The sequence below is a fragment of the Pteropus alecto genome, unplaced genomic scaffold (assembly GCF_000325575.1).
Source record: "Pteropus alecto unplaced genomic scaffold, ASM32557v1 scaffold101, whole genome shotgun sequence".
NCBI lineage: Eukaryota > Metazoa > Chordata > Mammalia > Chiroptera > Pteropodidae > Pteropus > Pteropus alecto.
In genome coordinates this window covers 12,889,888-12,908,368 of record NW_006432945.1, presented here as the reverse complement: position 1 = coordinate 12,908,368, position 18,481 = coordinate 12,889,888, and the positions used below count along the sequence as shown (strand labels likewise).

Genomic DNA, 18,481 nt, shown 5'->3' with positions numbered 1-18,481 from the left:
AAAAAGGTAAATAAAGTTGACCCTTGAACAAAGTGGGGGTTCAGGATGCTGGCCCCACCCCACCCAGTCAACCATTCATGTATAACTTTGACTCCTCCAGAATTTCACTGCTAACAGCCTACTACTGATCGGAAGCCTTACCAACAACATAAATAGTCAATTAACATTTATTTTGTATGTTACTTGTGTTATATACTATATTCTTATAATAAAGTAAGCTAGATTTTAAAAAGTTATTTAAAAAATCATAAGGAAGGGAAAATACATTTACAATATTTATTTTTTAAAAATCCACATATAAGTGGGTCCAACAAACTTGTGTTGTTCAAGGGTCAACTGTATTTTAAAAGAGATGTTCAGTGTACTATGTGAACAATGAACTAGCTGTCATTGATCCAGTGAAGACCTACTGAAAAATATTAAGATAAATACAACAGTATGGTACCTGAATCATTAGGTTCAATTCTCTAAAGTACAGAACAGAATAGGTCAATCTCTGCTTTAAATATGTCCTCCGCAAACATTAAGAAAAGTAGCACTCTTCTTGATTCAAATATTAGCTTTGTTTAATGACTTAAACTCTAAGATCTGATCATTAACGCAGAGGAAAAGGCCTCCTAATAAACTATTATTACATAAATTTTGCCTCTGAATCATACTGACAACCTGGCTTCCTTTTTTATGTTCTGCATTTTGATTAATGAAAAAACTGCAATTTTTAAAATACCACCAAAGATACATAATCAATAAGATTTATTTCTGACTAATCCAAGCTCAGTTCAATCACACAGCCAAAGAAGGGACATAAATATACAGCTGTAACAAGTTAAGAATGTCACATGGGATACTGAACTTTCACTAAATAGTAAAGTCAACATCAATTAACATGTATCAGCAGAAGAAACATATATAAGCACAGATGAAGACAATAAGCTCACATCATGATAGCCTATGAGCCTCTCAAAGATCCTCTCATGGATTTTATAAGTAAACTATGTCATACTATAAAATCTTAGATTTTTGGTAATGTATTCTCATATTTTTTTAAAATTAAGCATAGCACCTAGGAATACATTAGATATGTAAAAAATTATTTACTTAATTAAAGAATGGAATCATGACATGTCATTTTAATAGTAAGAACTGAGGGGTTTGTGGGAGTTGATTTAAGTTAATATGATGGCATATCAAGAAAATTGATTTTTTTTTTCAACATATGATATTATGGCAATAAAACAGTGAAAACAAATTTGGAACACATTTTATCATCAAGAAAGTGATGCTTTTTCTATAAAAATTCACTCTCAATTAAAATTAAAGTTAAAATCTGGTACTTTTCTATATAACGAAGACCAATCCCATAAATTTAATGCAGCAATTTAAAGGAAAAGTGACAATTTTATAAAACTGAAAAATTGCTAGAGGTGTGAGAAATTCTTGTATCTTACTTCCACTCTTTTAATGTCTTCTTCCAAAACACTTAGCTCCTTCTGAATCTGTTCCAGTTGCTGTAGATAAAAGAGAAAAAAAAAAAAGCCTAAACCAAACTATACTGGCATCACCAAGATTACAAGACAACTTCACATTTGGAAAATGATTCCTAGGAAAACTGGGCCTAATGGTAAATTGTAGGAATGAAAACAGCACCCAAACAGATCTCCAAGTCCCAACATTAAAGTGTAAATGTAGAGACTTAATATTTAAAAAAACGCAGGTTGTACTTTAAAACAAGGATTGGCTTTATAATAAAAACATGAAAGATGAAAAATTAGACTTAAAAATACAGCACATTCCAAGAACTTTCAAATTACCTCATTTAATTGTGAGCAATTAATGTCAGCATGTAAGCGTTAACCTCATTTTAAAAATAAAAATTAGTCTCACAGAGGGTTAGGTTCCACCATCCAAAAGCAACCACAAGTTAGCATCTCAATATTTCCTTCTTAAGCATTTTTAAAAGCATATTTAAGATAATGTTTTATCTTTGATAACTTACCTATTGCATTATAACCTTTTCCATGCCATTAAAATGCAAACACTTTATTGAATCACATTTGACAATATATTTAACCATTCCCTGCTCACCACATTTAAGTTGTTGGCAAACTATTGTAATTCTGAAACATATGAGTCTGAATTTCAAACTTTATTAAAAGATTATTAAAAATGAATTAGAAAAAAAGAAAGAAAACAAAACTGCCTTCCAGAAACACTATACAAGTTTAAATTTCTATTACTAGTATATTTGGAACCAATTTTTAAATGTAAAATAACAATAATGACTACTTATGTAATACTTATTGCAAGATGTTATTACACAGAAAGGTTAAATGATCACTTTATTGCCCATGTCACTGGGGAAGTAAGTGGCGGAACTGAAGTCCAAATCAAGATAGCCTTCTTACTCCAAAGTTCATGCTATTAACCACTACGCTATACTATTTCTTGAAAGCAGTACCTTATTACTGAACTTTCATTTCTTTAATGAATGGTAAGGGTAAACAGACTTTTAAGGTTTATTAACATTAGCACCCTCTCTTCTGTGGTAATACATACTTAATAATAATTGATAACTTATTAATTCAAATATTTACCAATCCTCAGCATTTTGCTAAGCACTGGGAAGAAGAGGATTTAGAAAATTACAGCCCTTGTCCTCATGGAACTCAGTCTAGGGGAGATAGCAAAAAAGTAAACCAATAGTTGAAATATCATAGTGAGCATGATGATGATGGTACGCACACAGAATTAAGGGACTACAGACTGCTCCTAACCTAGATGGAAAACTTGAGAGGAGAAAAGAGGCGACTGGATAACTGAAATTAGATCTGAAATAAATGAAAGGCTGAGCCTTGAAGGAGTGGTAGAATTTTGCCAGATGGAAAACAGTAAAGAAAGACAAAATAAGCAGGGTAAATAATACATACGAAGAAATAAGAGCTATGAGAAAAGGAAATAATAATTCTGAAGCTTTGACAGTGAATGAAATTACCCACTGTCAACCAGCACAGTCAGAAGACATGAGACTAGAACTGGATGGCAGGGACACCAGTGTTTTAGAGATGGGCAAAGGAAGACGAGGCGAACCTGCATTAACTATCAGGAAGGGCAGGGCGGGAGCCACAACGCTATGAGAAAAGGCAGCATACTCACCTGAGGTGTGGGTCAGGGACCGGGGTGTAAAAAGAGAGATTAGCATGGTCAAACACTTTAGACTCTTCCATCTACTTTAATAAATTTTCCTTCGCCCTAACATTTTCCCCAATACTCCTACCTTACTGAAACCTTGCTCTCCCTCAAAGACAGTCTATTTTGGAACAATTTCAAATATATGCTGGTCAACTGATAAATTCTCTCATGCCCCAGGTTTCACAGGACTAGGTGGAGACTCATCACTTCTACTGCACTGCATGGCCATTTCCAATAATTAGTCCTCCATTCTAATATAAAAACCACTCTGGTCTGGCTCGATGCAAAGAGCCAAATCACCTTCTACTCATCTTAGCCATCTATAAGCATCCCAATTATTTCCAACCATCATTGAAACCTTTTATCTTCTGGTTTATAGACATTTTCAACCCGTCATCCTAACCACTAATTCAGCAAAGCAACTCATGTTCACCCTTTAACCTTTTTCACTTAATTACCCTGTAATGCTTCACCTTTGAAATCCTTATTTAAACAAGTGCCGGGGGTCTTTAGTATGACATTTAGTAAAATAAAAATATATTTTAAAAGAAGGATTAAAGGAAACATCTATAATATCAACATCTAGAGACAGTCAATGTTACTTGTGACATATAATACATAATTAAGATCAAATTAATAAAACAAGGTTCAAGCGCTACCCTAATAAATATATAGAGTTTAAAACAAAATTATGTAACCTACTTATGTGAAAAAGTCTGAAAAGTTGCCATGACAAGAAATTTTTTTTAAAAGTTTGGAGAAATAGACACTATTTAGAGAACACATATTAAATTTGAGGTATTTACATTTCATGATGAGTTTCTGAATTTCTTCTCATCTATCTTCCAGGGTTTGGACCTCTACATTATTAGGGCACTGTGATATGTGAGTTGTACTAAGAAATACATACTTGGTCTTTATTACTTCTCCTGGCTGCAGCTCCCCAAACCCTTGAGGATCAGAGTCTTTCCATATGCTAGCGACATGACTGGTGGCTGGGGACTCCTGTGGAGCCTCCAAAGGGGGATGGTGCCAGGAGAAGTTACCACGCGAACACAGGGTTGGAACTTTCAACCCCACACCCCAACAATGAGGGAAGGGAGAAGGGCTGGAGACTGAATTTAATCACCAATGGCCAATCATGCCTATTTAATGGAGCCTCCATTAAAAAAAAAAAAAAAAAACTGACTTAAGGGGTTCAAAGGGCTTCTGGGGTGATGAACATGTGAGCCGGTGAACATGTGGAGATGTTGGGCGAGTGGCACACCTGGAGGGGGCCTGGAAGCTCTGTGTCCCTGCCCACAGACCTCGTCCTACACATCTCTTCCATCTTGCTGTTCCCGCATTGTATCCTTTCATAACAAACTTGTGATTTAGTAAGTCAACTGTTTCCCTGGCTCTATGAGCCATACTCGCAAATTAGCACCCTTGGGGAGGAGATTATGGGAACCTGAGATTTGTAGCCACTCAGTCAGACGCACAGGTGACAACCTGGATGTGTGATTAGCATCTGAAGTGACATTTCACTCTTGTGGGACTGAGCTCTTAATCTGTGGGATCTAGGGTTAACTCAAGGTAGATAGTGTCAGAACTGTTTGGATATAGGACAACCACTTAAAAGAAGTGGAAAGAAGATTAGGGTGAAGTTCACTCTGCAAACATGTTTCATAACTCAGAGAGACAGAATATAGAAAAAGGGCATGAGTCAGAGTTCTACAATGTTCTGGAGATATGTGAAGAAAGCCCAAAAAGACGAACTGCCATTACCTGAATGCAAGTCAATCAAAGATTGGGAATAACAGACAAACCCTTGGATCAAATTTACCTTACCATGGCTATGAGTTTGAAGGCTACTAAAAGTGATGATAGTAACAAAAACATAAGATTGAAAAATACTACTTAACAGCACAATCCTAAGTCATCAACAGCAAGCACTCTGTTAATACAGCATACTGTGCCAAAACCCAAATAAAATTTAAAGAAACATTTACATTTAAAAAGTGCAGTAAAGTCTGAGACTCCCTTCAGACTAAATATAAAATAACTTTTTTACTGGCATTAGCTTGGTGCAGGTAGGTATCATTGACACTCATTTATTTGACCTTCACTCATGATTTGATAAAATGATGCTAAAGTGTTAAACTCAGTATTTTAAACTTTGTTTTTTAAAATCCAGAACATTGACAACAACAAATGCTGATGAAGATGTGGAGTAACAGGAACTCTCATTCATTGTTGGTGGGAATGCAAAAATGATACAGCCACTTTGAAAAAGAGTTTAACAGTTTCTTGAAAAATCAAGCATACTCTTACCATAGGATCCAGTAATCATGATCTGTGGTATTTACCCAAAGGAACTGAAAACTTATATCCACACAAAAACATATTTATAGCAGCTTTATATGTAACTGCCAACACTTGGAAGCTACCAAGATACCTTTCTGTAGGTGAATGAACAAATAAACAGTGGTATATCCAATGAAATATTACTCAACACTATCAAGAAATGAGCTTTTCAAGCCATGAAAAGACAGAGAAAACTTGAATGCATATCTCTAAATGAAAAAAAGCCAATCTAAAAGGCTATGTATGATTCCAACTCTATGACATTTTGGAAAAGGCAAAATGATAGCGTAAAAATCAGTAGTTGCCAGGGTTTGGGGACAGGAGAAGGAATGAACAGGTAGAGCACAGAGGAATTTCAGGGCAGTGGAAATACTCTGCATGACACTATAATGACAGATACACATCATTATACATTTCTCCAAACCCACAGAACATACAGAACCAAGAATGAACCCTAAAGTAAACTATGGACTTTGGGTGATTACGAGGTACCAATGTATGTTCATGAATTACATATAACAAATGTACTCTCTGGTGGGGGATATTAATGATGGAGGAGGTTATGCATCCATGAAGCTATGCATATGTGATGGGGTTTACGGGAAATCCCTGTACTTTCTTCTCGATTATTCTGTGCCTAAAACTGCTTTAAAAAAAAAAAGTCCTTAAATACACACAGAGTTACCACCAAAAGTCATGTGAAGTGCAAACTAAAGTCTTACCATCCATACTACCACCCCAAAACATACACGCATTTAGTACCTAGTTCTTGTAATGGCAGGCTTGATTCAGCCCTTTCACAGCAACGTTTAAGTTGAGGAAAAAAACACAGAACAAGACCACCCCCCCCAAAAAGAAATTAGACTACAAGGGGCATTTTAAGATGGCTTATTTAAAAGCAAATGTGAACAGATGTCAACACCAACAGACTGTGGTAATTTAGGAATGTACAATGCAATACTGAAACCAACTCCTAAAAAACTATACAGAGACGTACTCAAAAACATAAATAAATCGAAACAGAATTCTAAAAACATCCAAGTAACCCATAAGGAGAAAAACATAAGAAAAGCAAACAACAACAAAACAACAGAAAAAAGAAACATACAATAATAAAATGGCAGACTTAAACTGTAACATTTATATTAAATGTAAATGGTCTAAAAACACAATTATAAGATTGAGCCTGGCAAAGTGGACAAAAACTTCTGCTGTCTATAAGAAACTCACCTTAAATATAATGATTCAGTAATTGGTATAACAAAGAAACAAAGAATCAGTAAAAATGAAGAAAATTATCACCATGTATTTAACAAACTTTACACTGCACTATGCAACTGCAGAAAACGCATCCTTTCCAAGCATGAATATTTCTAAATTCAACCAACTACCAGGTGGTAATACAAACATCATATTCAAATGAATAATCTAATTATAACAGAAATCAATAACAAAAAGACAACGAGAAAATCTCCGTGTCTAAGCAATAAGTCACTTATTTCTAAGTAACTCACAGGCTTAAGAAAAACTATAATAAAAATTAGAAACTATTTTAAACTAAGGAATAACAAACAAAATACCACACGAAATCACTGCAGCTATTCACAACAAATTCACAACATGGAAAACAAACATAAAATAAAAAACATAAATTCAAAAGTTGGTTCTGAGTTGAGAGTCATAAAATTGATACATCCCTAGCTAGAATTGGTCAAGAAAAAAAGAAGAAAAAGCACAGCACTAATGATCAGAGTTAAAGACATCACTATCAACTCTGGGGGCATTAAAAACAATATTAAGGCAAATCTTATACCAACAAATGTGAAAATTCAGATGAAATAGACAACTCCTCGTAAGTGGTATCTAAAACAAAATCTGAATAAGCACATAACTGCTGAAGCAAGTGAATTAATAGTTTAAAACTTTTAGAAAACAACAGGTCCAAATGGCTTCTCCAGCAAGATCTTTAAACATTCAGCAAAGATATCCTTCCTACACTACACAAATTCTTCCAGAAAAAAAGAAAAAGAAGCTATATTCCCTGATTCATGTGATAAAATGATTTTTATAGCAACACTGGATAAGACCAGCGTAAAAAAAGGATAATAAATATATATCTATGAACGACAATCTCACTAATGAACATAAAATATCAGCAAACAAACATAAAATATCTAAACAAAATATCAGCAAACCAAACAATACAGAAGAGGATGTACATCGTGACCAAGTTTGGTTTACATAAAGAATACAAGTAAGGCAAACAACCGTCCTGGCAGGATTTCCTAGAATGTGGAACATTCGGTGATAAAACTAGAATACTCCTGGGCAAATCAAGATAGTTGGTCACCCTAGGTGCAAAGTTGATTGACTTTTTAGTGTTAAACCAATGTAATTATTCACATTAACAAAATGAAAAAAATTTCATGTCATCTCAGATGTGCAAAATTTTTGGAGAATACTAAACCCCCACTAATAATTAAAGAAAAAAAAGATCCTCTTAGGAAACTGGGAATAGATATTTACTTCTTTGAATGATAAAAAAAAAAAAAAAAGTACCTACAAAAAACCTACAGGAAACATCATACCTAATGGTGACACGCCGAAAGCTTTCACTTTGAGATCAGCACCAAGACTAGGATGCCCCGCTATCACCACTTCTATTCATCACTGTACCGGATGTCCTAGCCAGCAGAGTAAGACAAGAAAAATAAATAAGGATATAAGAATCATAAAGAAAGAAACTAAACTGTTATTTGCAGATGATGACGTATACACAGAAAAAAGAATCTACAAACAAATTACAGAATTAATGAGAGTTTAACAAGGTTGCCGGACATAAAAACTGGAATAGGTAAAAATCAACTGTATTTCTATACACCAGCAACAAACAGTAAGAAATTGAAATTAAAAGACATAGATATCATTTACCATAGCATAAAAAATGACTGAAGACCTAAGAGCAAATCTAAAATAAGGATGTGTAAGAATAATACCCTGAAACATATCAAAATTTTGAAGGACATTCTTAAAGACCTAAATATACAGAGAAATACCATGTTTATGGGTTACAAGACTCAGTATTGTAAAGATACAGTCTCCCAAATTGATCTAAGAAGTAATCTCAATAACAACCATTGATTTATAATGGAAATGGACCAGCTGGTTTTAAAATTTATATAGAAATACAAAGAGCCATGAATAGCTGATATATTCTTAAAGAACAGTAATTTACTTTAAAGTTCTAGTACTTGATACAATGTGGTACTGCCAAAAAGATAAACAAAAAGACCAACGGAGCAGAAGAGAGAGCCTAGAAACAGACCCACACATATATGGACACATGACGTATGGCAAAGATGGTCCTTCATTGCTGTGGGGGAAGGATGGACTTTGTAATTAAGGATGCTTGGACAATTGGATATCCATATGAAAAGTTCCCTATCCCTCACTTTATACGCAATAAATTCCCAAGCAGATTATAGATCTGAATGTAAAAAACAAAAGTATTAAAAATTCAAATAGATAATACAGCAAAATGTCTTCATGACTTCCAGTGGAGAAGTCTTTACCGCACACAAAAAGGCACTAATTATAACAGGAAAGAAGAATAAATTTAATTCTGTTGCAAACTGAAACTCCTGCTCATCAACAGACATCAATTAAGACAATGAAAAAAGCAGCCCAATTAGAGGAAGAAAATATTTGCTAGAGACAGACAGATAATAGACAAGAAGGAAGGACAAAGACTTTTTACCTAGAATATATAAACAAACCGTTAAGAAAATCAACTTAAACAAAAAAGATACAAAAAGCCTTAAGCAAGTATTTCATACGTACACAAAAAATTTAAATAGCCAATAAACAAAGTACCAGGTGTTTAAATTGAAACCATAGAGACAAAAAAACAAAACAAGACAAAACCCAGAGACAGCAATACATACCCAAGATTAGCTAAATTGGAAAGTCTATTGATACCAAGTACTGGCAAGAATACAGTGCAATAAGAACACTCATACAATGCCTATGGGAAAAATAACTAACACAAGTGCTTAGGAAAACAGTTTGTTATTATCGATTAAAGATATACACATCTTATGACTCATCAATTCCACTTCTATATACATCCCTTACAGATACATATGCTAATATGCACCTGGATACATTATAACATAGTAGCATTTTGTGAATAGCCTCAAACCAAAAACAACTCAAAAGTCCGTCAACAACAAAAATGGGGTATATTTAATAGAATACAACAACAAAAATGAATCAACTACAGCCATACAACAATATGGATGAATCTTAACATTAAGCCAAAGAAGACAAGAACAAAACATTACTACAGAAGTGTATTCATATAAGTTCAAAAGGAGAAAGACAAAGACTTAGGCATCTAAACAATAAAGAATATAGGGAGGTGATTAATATAAATACCAGAATATTAACTCCCTAATGGGGAAGAAAGAAGGCTATAATCTGGAAAGAATAGGTAGGAAGCTTTGGGTTCCTAGCAATCTACTGTTTACTCTGGATGGTGGTTTACATGGATGGTTACTCTATTACGATTCTTTAAACTGTAAATTTGCTTAATAGACTATTGTTTTATTTCATATAAAAACGTCATAAAATTCAATTCATTAAAATTCCAAAAACCAAAAGAAAACGAGGACTCATCAAAACTGTCACTGTCCTGTATTACAGTAAGTTGAACAGGTACCACAAATGTCCAGAAGTATATTTTAAAATGAAATCAAATGAAATATAAAGCAAGTGTTCAAATGCTAATACAAATTGCAAGGTGAGACTGGCTTTTACACAGAACCGAAAGCCCTTTTGTTCAATCAGACCATGAAGGAAGACTAACATTTTCATTCCTACACATGCATTTATTAAATGCTGAGGTAGGTAGGCTCTAAGATAGCCTCCAAAAGTCCCCACCTCTCAGTATTCCCACTCTTCTGTAATCCCCTCTTTTTCTGGGCTGGACCTAATGATTTGCTTCTATTGAACAGAAAACAACACACTTCTTGGTATGTTACTTCAAAGTTAAGTTCCAAAATTATGTGACTACTATCTTTAAAACCCTCTCTTGCTTTCTCACGTGGTCCCTGAGGGAAGCCAGTTGTCAGAGAAGCCCATGAGACAAGAAATTGGCATTTCTTCCCAACAGCCAGTGAGTGAGCCTGGAATGGTCCCTATCCCAGTGGAACCTTGAGGTAACTGCTGCCCTGGCTGACACTTTGATGGTAGCTTGGTGAGAAACCCTGAGCCAACACACTCAGTTACACTGCAGCAATATTCCTGACCCGAGATGTTAAACATTTGATGTTTTAAGCCATTAAATTTGAGAGTAACTTGTTACACAGCAATAGATAACTAATTGAGATGTCTGCTATGTGCCTTGCACATTCCGGCCTCTTAATATTTGAATGAGTAGGGAAAAATAAAAAGTGAAAATTAAATATAGAATTCTAATAACCCTGAAATATTAGCGAGTTGTGACAATGGAATAAATAAGTATGTTAAATCTGAAAAGCAAATTTAATTTCTATGATTGGTATATATCAATGTCTAAACCAGGACTCATCATAACCCCAATTAAAAGTAAAGTATGGAATCACGAAGTTAACTTTCCAAGTCTGAACGTTAATCTTAGAAAAATAAATTCAAAAGCAGTACTTTGCCTCCTGGTCAGTCTATATTTTGCTTGAATAAGTATAAATTATACTACAGGAGATAAGACCTTTAAAATCTATTTTCATTTTGAAGATTAAATATGCAAATATATTTTATAGTGTATGCAAGAAGAAAATATAACCACTCCATTCTGTCTGCACAAAATCATAGGGTATTAATCGACTATATTTTTTAGACTTAAGTTTATTATAAACCACTACTGTACCTGAGTTCAATCATTAAGAAATTTATGAAATGTAATCAAAGTAATAGGAAAAATTTTAAAAGTCTGTTAACCTAGCTACAAATTTGCAATTTTTAAAAACTTTGTTATCCTAGCTCCTCAAAGTACCTTGTGGAATTAAACCTGAAATACTCAAAATCACTCAATGGATACAATGAAAACAAGAAAACCAAAATGTATTAATGACAGTATAACCAGTGCATAGGAGAACCAATATTCAGAAGTAGTCAGAACAACAATAGTATGTTTCTTAAACACACTATCATAATAAAATATGGACCAAGGGAAAACAAATCATTAAGATATTAGTTTGAACTAAAGTTAAGATGAAAGATTCTACAGCACAATTAACTCAGACATTTAATAACAAAAACACAGAAATACAAAGAGCTATGTGATCAAAGGCAATATCATAGAAGGTGTTATCGGAAGTCACCAGCCACCAAATCAGAGACAGGACAAATCAGGATCACGAGGAAGGGTTACTGTTGGAAAACAATTCTCCAATGATCTCTCCCATTTTTGCTCACCTTATGATAGCCTTTGTTCCAAATTATCTTTTCGAGAATGTATAGAGAATATCCTGGGAGACAGAAACAGTGACTTCCTCCAGGACAAAGGGCAGATTTGTCTTCTGATCAATAGAATAAAAATGGTGTGTCCCTGAAGGGCAGACTGGACAGGTTTGCTAGCAGACCATTTAAAAGACTGGGCTTTCCTACACTCAGGTTTCCTCAGTTGTAACAAATTCACTGTGCGTGCAGCATCGACCTGAGCCTATCTCTACACCATCCCTGTAGAACTTGGGGGTCAGAGGGAACTGATAAATGAAGCTGATGCTGCCAGATGTGACGTAACAAAGTCCTTTATCTCCAGCCTAGGAGTCTCATGTCTTCTGCCAGCATCCATAAAACTATGGCAGGCTAACTTGTAGGCTTGCTGGTAGGGTAAAAATCTCAGAACCTTCACAGCTTTTTTAATATGCTATATTCTTATTACCTGAGACAATTTTAAATCTAACGATTTGTTGCAAGCATTAATAGACCCCTAGAAAAGCACTAAAAACCTCAGGGGCTAATGAAAACCTTAAATAATTCAGGACACAAACAATGACCAGCCATTTCATTTTACCCTCAAATATCCTCATATTTGTACTGTTCACTTAACTGATTCATTTCTTTCCTATGTACTGAATCTCACTCTCAAAGACTCCAAAGTCTAAGACAGAAAGAAACACGTACAACTACTGCAAAACGATTTCACATTCTGTTTTAAAATGGGGAGGGTATGTATGGAATATAAAAAATTATCACTCTTACAAAGAATTTTCTATAGCAAAAAATGTTGAGTGTACATATTGAATAATTTTATTCCCATATATTAGAAAATGTTCAACTTTGCTACTCAATTGTGGTTTGAGGGCCAAGAGCATCGTCGCCTGGATCTTGCTAGAAATTCAGATTATTAGATTCCAACACACACTCCCTTATTCGGAACTTGGAGTCGTAACAAGATCCTCAGGTGACTCTCATGCATTTTAAAGTTTAAGAAGTACCCACAAAAAAAGAAAAAAAAAAAAGAGAGAGAGAAACAAATCTTAAATTTATAATGAGGACAATCTTTCTGTTAACAAACATTAAAATCACAATTGTTAAAGAAAGTTAAGGATAAGAAAAATATAGTCACAAGCCACGTAAAAAATATTAAGTTATAAACAGCTACTATAAAAAAAAATCTTAACATTAAGAAAAAGTTAAAAATTCACATCATGAATAATCAAAAAAAAAGAAGAAATATCAAATTAAGATAATGTAAGGTTCTGGCAATGCCTGCTTAAAGTATTTCATCAAAATATATTTCTCATCTTTTTATTTTAAAAAAATAGTAAAGATAGCCTAGAATCTAGCACATAACAGATGGTCATTTTTTTAATAAGTAAAAAGTGTCAATTAGACAACTCAGACTAAAAATATATGAGATTTGAGACAGGAAGTTAAATATAAAACAACTTTCTAATTATTTTTGCATGCTACCCATATCATAGGATTTTGCCTTTGACTTTTCCCATATTTTGTAAAAGTGTGAAATGACTAAGGAATTTTATGTTAACTTAGAATATTCTAGTTATAAAATTGTTAACAAATTCTCTTCTAGCTATCTTGCATGACTTATATTATCCAAGTTCTAAACACGTAGCTACATTTTTACTTGTTTTTACCCTGGCATGCATTTTTACCATAAGAAAAATTGTAACCCCTTCTACTTAAGACTGTATTATCTAAATTCTCCTAAATTTTCTTTTCAGAGTGAAGAGTAAGCTGTCATTTGATAATTCTATTTTCTATTCTTTATAGCTTTGAGGAAAGTTATTGCAATCAATCCTACAGAAGACCTGTCAGCATATCACCATAAAGGGATTTCTAAAGTATCAAGCTGTATAGGTAAAAGAAGTTAAAATAACAAAGCTTAAGAAAAAATCTTGAAAATTCAAATGCTTTTTAAATGTTTTTCTAAAAAAACTTGGCCTGATAATGCCTTTACAAAAATGGGGGGAAAATGGAAATAGTCAACAATAGTAAATGAAACATCATGTAAAACACAAAATAATATACCTCTCTCTTATTTCTTCTTGCAACCTTGAGGAATTCCATAAGGATCTGTAGTTGGGCTGCATGTGATTCCTATAATAGAAAATTACAGTTGTTCTTTTAAAAATATAACTGTGAGTTCAAAGTTTTCTTTAATACCACAATATAACCATATGAAGCAACTTTATGCATCCATTTAAGTCAGTCTATTACTTCTATTTAATCAGTTTTCCCAGTGGCTAATTGGCATTTTTAAAAGCAAGCTATTATTCCCAAAACTAACAAACTAATTTTAAGAAACAGATGTTTTAAATTACATTCCTTATTTACCCTGATGAAAAATTATTTATGGGAAGTGGCAATTCTGTTGTCTGTCCTAGCCTTCTCTCCCCCAAACTAATACAACATCAAGACAAAAATCATGGTGGAACCCAACAGAGTTTCTAGGCACTAACATCACTTTCCCCGTAAGAATTTCCAGGGGGTAAGAAGCATCATAAATGGGAAGAAATCCATACCTTTCAGAAGTCAAATTTACTATTTCTGGTTATTATCTACTCACAGGTGTGAGAATAAATATGCTTCAATAGAAAATTTCAGTCAAAATCAAACACTTAGAAACAAAAATTTTAAAATAATCAAGTGAAGGGAGGGGTGAATAACCCAAATTGGTAAAAAATAAAAATGTAACGATAAACAATAATTATAATTTGACATTTTCTGGGTATCAAAACACAAAATTACAAAAAATATATCTTTACTGTTAAAATTCATACAAAGAACCAAGGAATTCCAGGTGAATTGATAAATATGTGTAAAAAGAAAACCAAAGCTAAAAAAGGGATAAACAATGAGATGGTTTATGAATAAATATAATTCTAATTTTTATATACACATTTGAAAAGCAGAATAAAAAGGCCCAATAGAGCACTTCCAAAACGAACAAAAATAAATAAATAAGAAAGATTAATAAAACTTTCAGTTACCTGGCTATGCAACAGAATTATCTGAGGCATTTGTTAAAATAAACACTGGGACAAATTTTATCTGATTCAGTTACTCTAGAAAAGATTTCGGGAATCCATGATTAACAAATCTCCAGATGATCAGAGTAAGCAGGTCAAAATTTGAAGAATCGCTAAGATATTACAAATACTACAAAAGAGCACGGCCACCTCACCTCCATTGCCAGAGTCTACCACTTTGGAGGTGCGGGGGAAGGTCCTTTGGATTTTGAAGAATAAGCAAAATAGATCAATGAAATGTTTAAGTCAAGACAAATAATAACAAAGAAGGACAAACAGGATATTCCAATTAACAAACAGTTGAATTAACGCTTCACAGCGAAATAAATTTGTAAAATATAGTGTCAGGAAGATTTAAAAGTGAAAATTTTCCTTGCATAACAAACTGGTATTTATTGGATCTTAAGACACATTCCTAAGAAGTTAAAGTTCCACAAAGACCAAACTAACAAGGGCTCTTTGTCCCAACAATGTGACAAAGTATCCTAGAATCCTCTGCATCTTTCTTGGGACTCTGATCATCTATAACTGTCTACAGATTACCTGATTAGAGAGCAGAGACCATATCTTTATACAAAAAGGAACATACACAGCCACGAATGCTAATAATACAGTTCATTTGCAAAGGAAGTATACAAAATATCTTCAAAATAGTAAGTTTGAATAGGAAATATAAATAGGGTAAGAATGCAACTGATTTGGAGAAAGGGGGATAAGGCCCTCAAAGACTGATGCTCAAAGAAAAACCGGTTTTCCTCTGACCCTGTAATATCATTTGACTTTGTAAATTAGAAGTACTATTTATTAGTTAGATTTTTAAGGGAAGGGAAGAGGAAAGAAAAAGCAAAAAAGGGAGGAGCTAAAGCAGGCAGAAGAAAAGACTGAACAGAACAAGATAAGACTTGACTTTCCAGGTGTACAAAAGTCAAAGTTTTAGGATCCTAGCCTAAAAATCTTGTAAAACTGAGAGCTTCCCCTACTTGGTTTCAGAGTTTCTATCTCTAAAATAAGCAGATAACATTTCATAAATGGGAATCATTTTGTCATATCTGATGTAATCGTTGCTATTATTTAGGCATTAATTTTTCTCTATATCAATACATTCTTTTCTTTAAATCTACTGTCAAAAAAATTCTACAAGATATGCACTTCTGGTAGTATGACTGACTACAATAGCCTTCAGAACAAGGAATATTTCAAGTAATAAAGACAACAATTCATAATTATAAGGGGGATGATTCACACAGAAGACATAACAATCCTAGACATGGATGTCTCTAATAACAAGCTTCAAACTACATGAAGCAAAAATCACAGAAAACAATGAAAAATTACAATCGAAAATTATATTTTTAACATACCCCATCAGTAACAGATACAGCTAAGAGAAAAAAAAGATTTGAATATTAACAAACTCTACACAATCAACATTTATAAAAGCACTACAACAAAGAGCATATTGTTTTCAAATGCAAGTAAACATTTAACAAAATAGACTATATACCACATAATGGAAATCACGATAAATTCAACAGACCAAAAGCATGCAAACTGAACTTCCAATCTGTCTAAAATGCAGTGAGAAATACAGAATTCACAATCCTACCTTAAGATAACAGCAGGCCAGTTATGAAGCAATGGCTTTCAGATGAAGCACCAGAAATATTGCATTTCCCAGGAGCAAGAATGAAAACATCTTGAAATACAGGGGCTTCCAGTAGAATGTTCAAAAAGTTTGCCTCAGTAGTGGGTAAAATTAGCCTAAACAAAAATCTGCTCTGGTCCCACTGAACAAAGCTTCGAAACAAGCTTTAAGAGAATCAAACTTTTTCCAAATAATTTAACTACAGAGCCAGAACAAAGCTCAGGAATGTGTAAAGGAATACAATACCCAGCACTAAACAAGGTAAAATTTACAATTCTAGCATCCAATCAAAACATTAATAAGTATGAAAATAAGAAGTTAAATACATCTCTAAGGAGAGAAGTCATCAATAAAGAGATATAGAAATGACACCAAATAACAGAATTAGTAAAGACAGACATTTAAAAATTATTATAACTACATATATGTTCTAGAAGTCAGAGGAAAGCATAAGCATGTTAATGAGAGACAAGGAAGATGGAAATGATTACTCGACAACAGAATAGAAACTATCCAAAATTAACTAGATAAAGGAAAAAAATAAAACATAAATGAACAGAGCTATTAATCAGAGCTGTGGAATAACTTCAACCAGGCTAACAGTTGTGTACTTGAAGTTCCCAAATTATAAGAGGGGACAGAAAAATATTAGAATAATGACTGAAAATTTTCTAAATCTGATAAAAACTATGAACTCACAGATCCAAGAATTTTGAAGCATCTCGAGAACATGTGGGAGGGGAGCCTCCACGAGGAGTACCATACCAAGGCCCATCAATAACAAAATGCTTAAAATCATAAAAAGAACATCTTAAAACAGGAGAAATATATTTCGCCCTAAGCATGAGAAACAAGAATGGCAGCAAACTTCTCATCTGAAACAATGCAAGACAGAAAACAATGGAGAAACATCTTTAACATACTGAAATTTTTAAGAAGTAAATCTAGAATTCTATACTTATTTGGAAGTACCTTGCGAACACAAAGGCAAAATAAAGACTTGCTTGGACATAGAAGCTAAAAAAATTCACCATCAGCAGATCTGCATTAAAGAAATGATAAAGGTTGTCCTTCAGGCAGAAGGAAAATTACAGATGGAATTCAAAAGAATAAATGGAAAACAAAAGCATGAAGTGCACCAGAAATGGAAAATATATGGTAAATATGGGACTCTTAAAATTATGTGATCTAACCACAATGCAATGCAACTAGAATTCAATTATCTAAATATATATTTGGCCAAGTAAGAATATCCAAAATACAGATACAGACAGACAGACACAGACACACACACACACACCCTGACAACTATCAGATAGGCAGAAACTAAAAAAGAGAAAACAGCAAATATTGACATGGTACAAACCCAAAGAAGAGCAATTTGTCAATATTTAATAAGTTTAAATGTACATGACAAACCCTATGAATAGCAAATCCACTCCTTAAATCACTAGGTGTATGAGCACAAGGAGACATGCATAACAATATTAGCTGTCACTCACAGCTAACAATGGGAAAGAACCTGTCTATCAATAGGGGAATAGATATGTTCACGTATTGAATTATTATAAAGAAGTTCAAATAATATGTTTATGAACATGAACCTCAAAAGTAAACAAAGAGCTTATGTCAAATGGATAACCACAGCATGATACTATATAAACTTCTAAATTATACAAACAATACTTTATATGGTTGCAGATACAAATACATGTAAGAAAAGCATATACATGCTTCAGAAGGATGTTTGCCAGTTTCAGACGGA

General features: G+C 33.5%; 1 protein-coding gene across 1 annotated transcript in view; it reads right to left on the bottom strand.

Moving 5' to 3' along the window:
- COP1 (COP1, E3 ubiquitin ligase) overlaps window positions 1–18,481 on the bottom strand; it is a gene marked incomplete at its 5' end in the record, with an annotated part of 101,619 nt that overhangs the window by 65,755 nt on the left and 17,383 nt on the right. Inside the window, 2 exon segments of the mRNA XM_025044000.1 lie at window positions 1,449–1,508; window positions 14,071–14,139. Coding sequence (XP_024899768.1) covers window positions 1,449–1,508; window positions 14,071–14,139 — 129 coding nt within the window.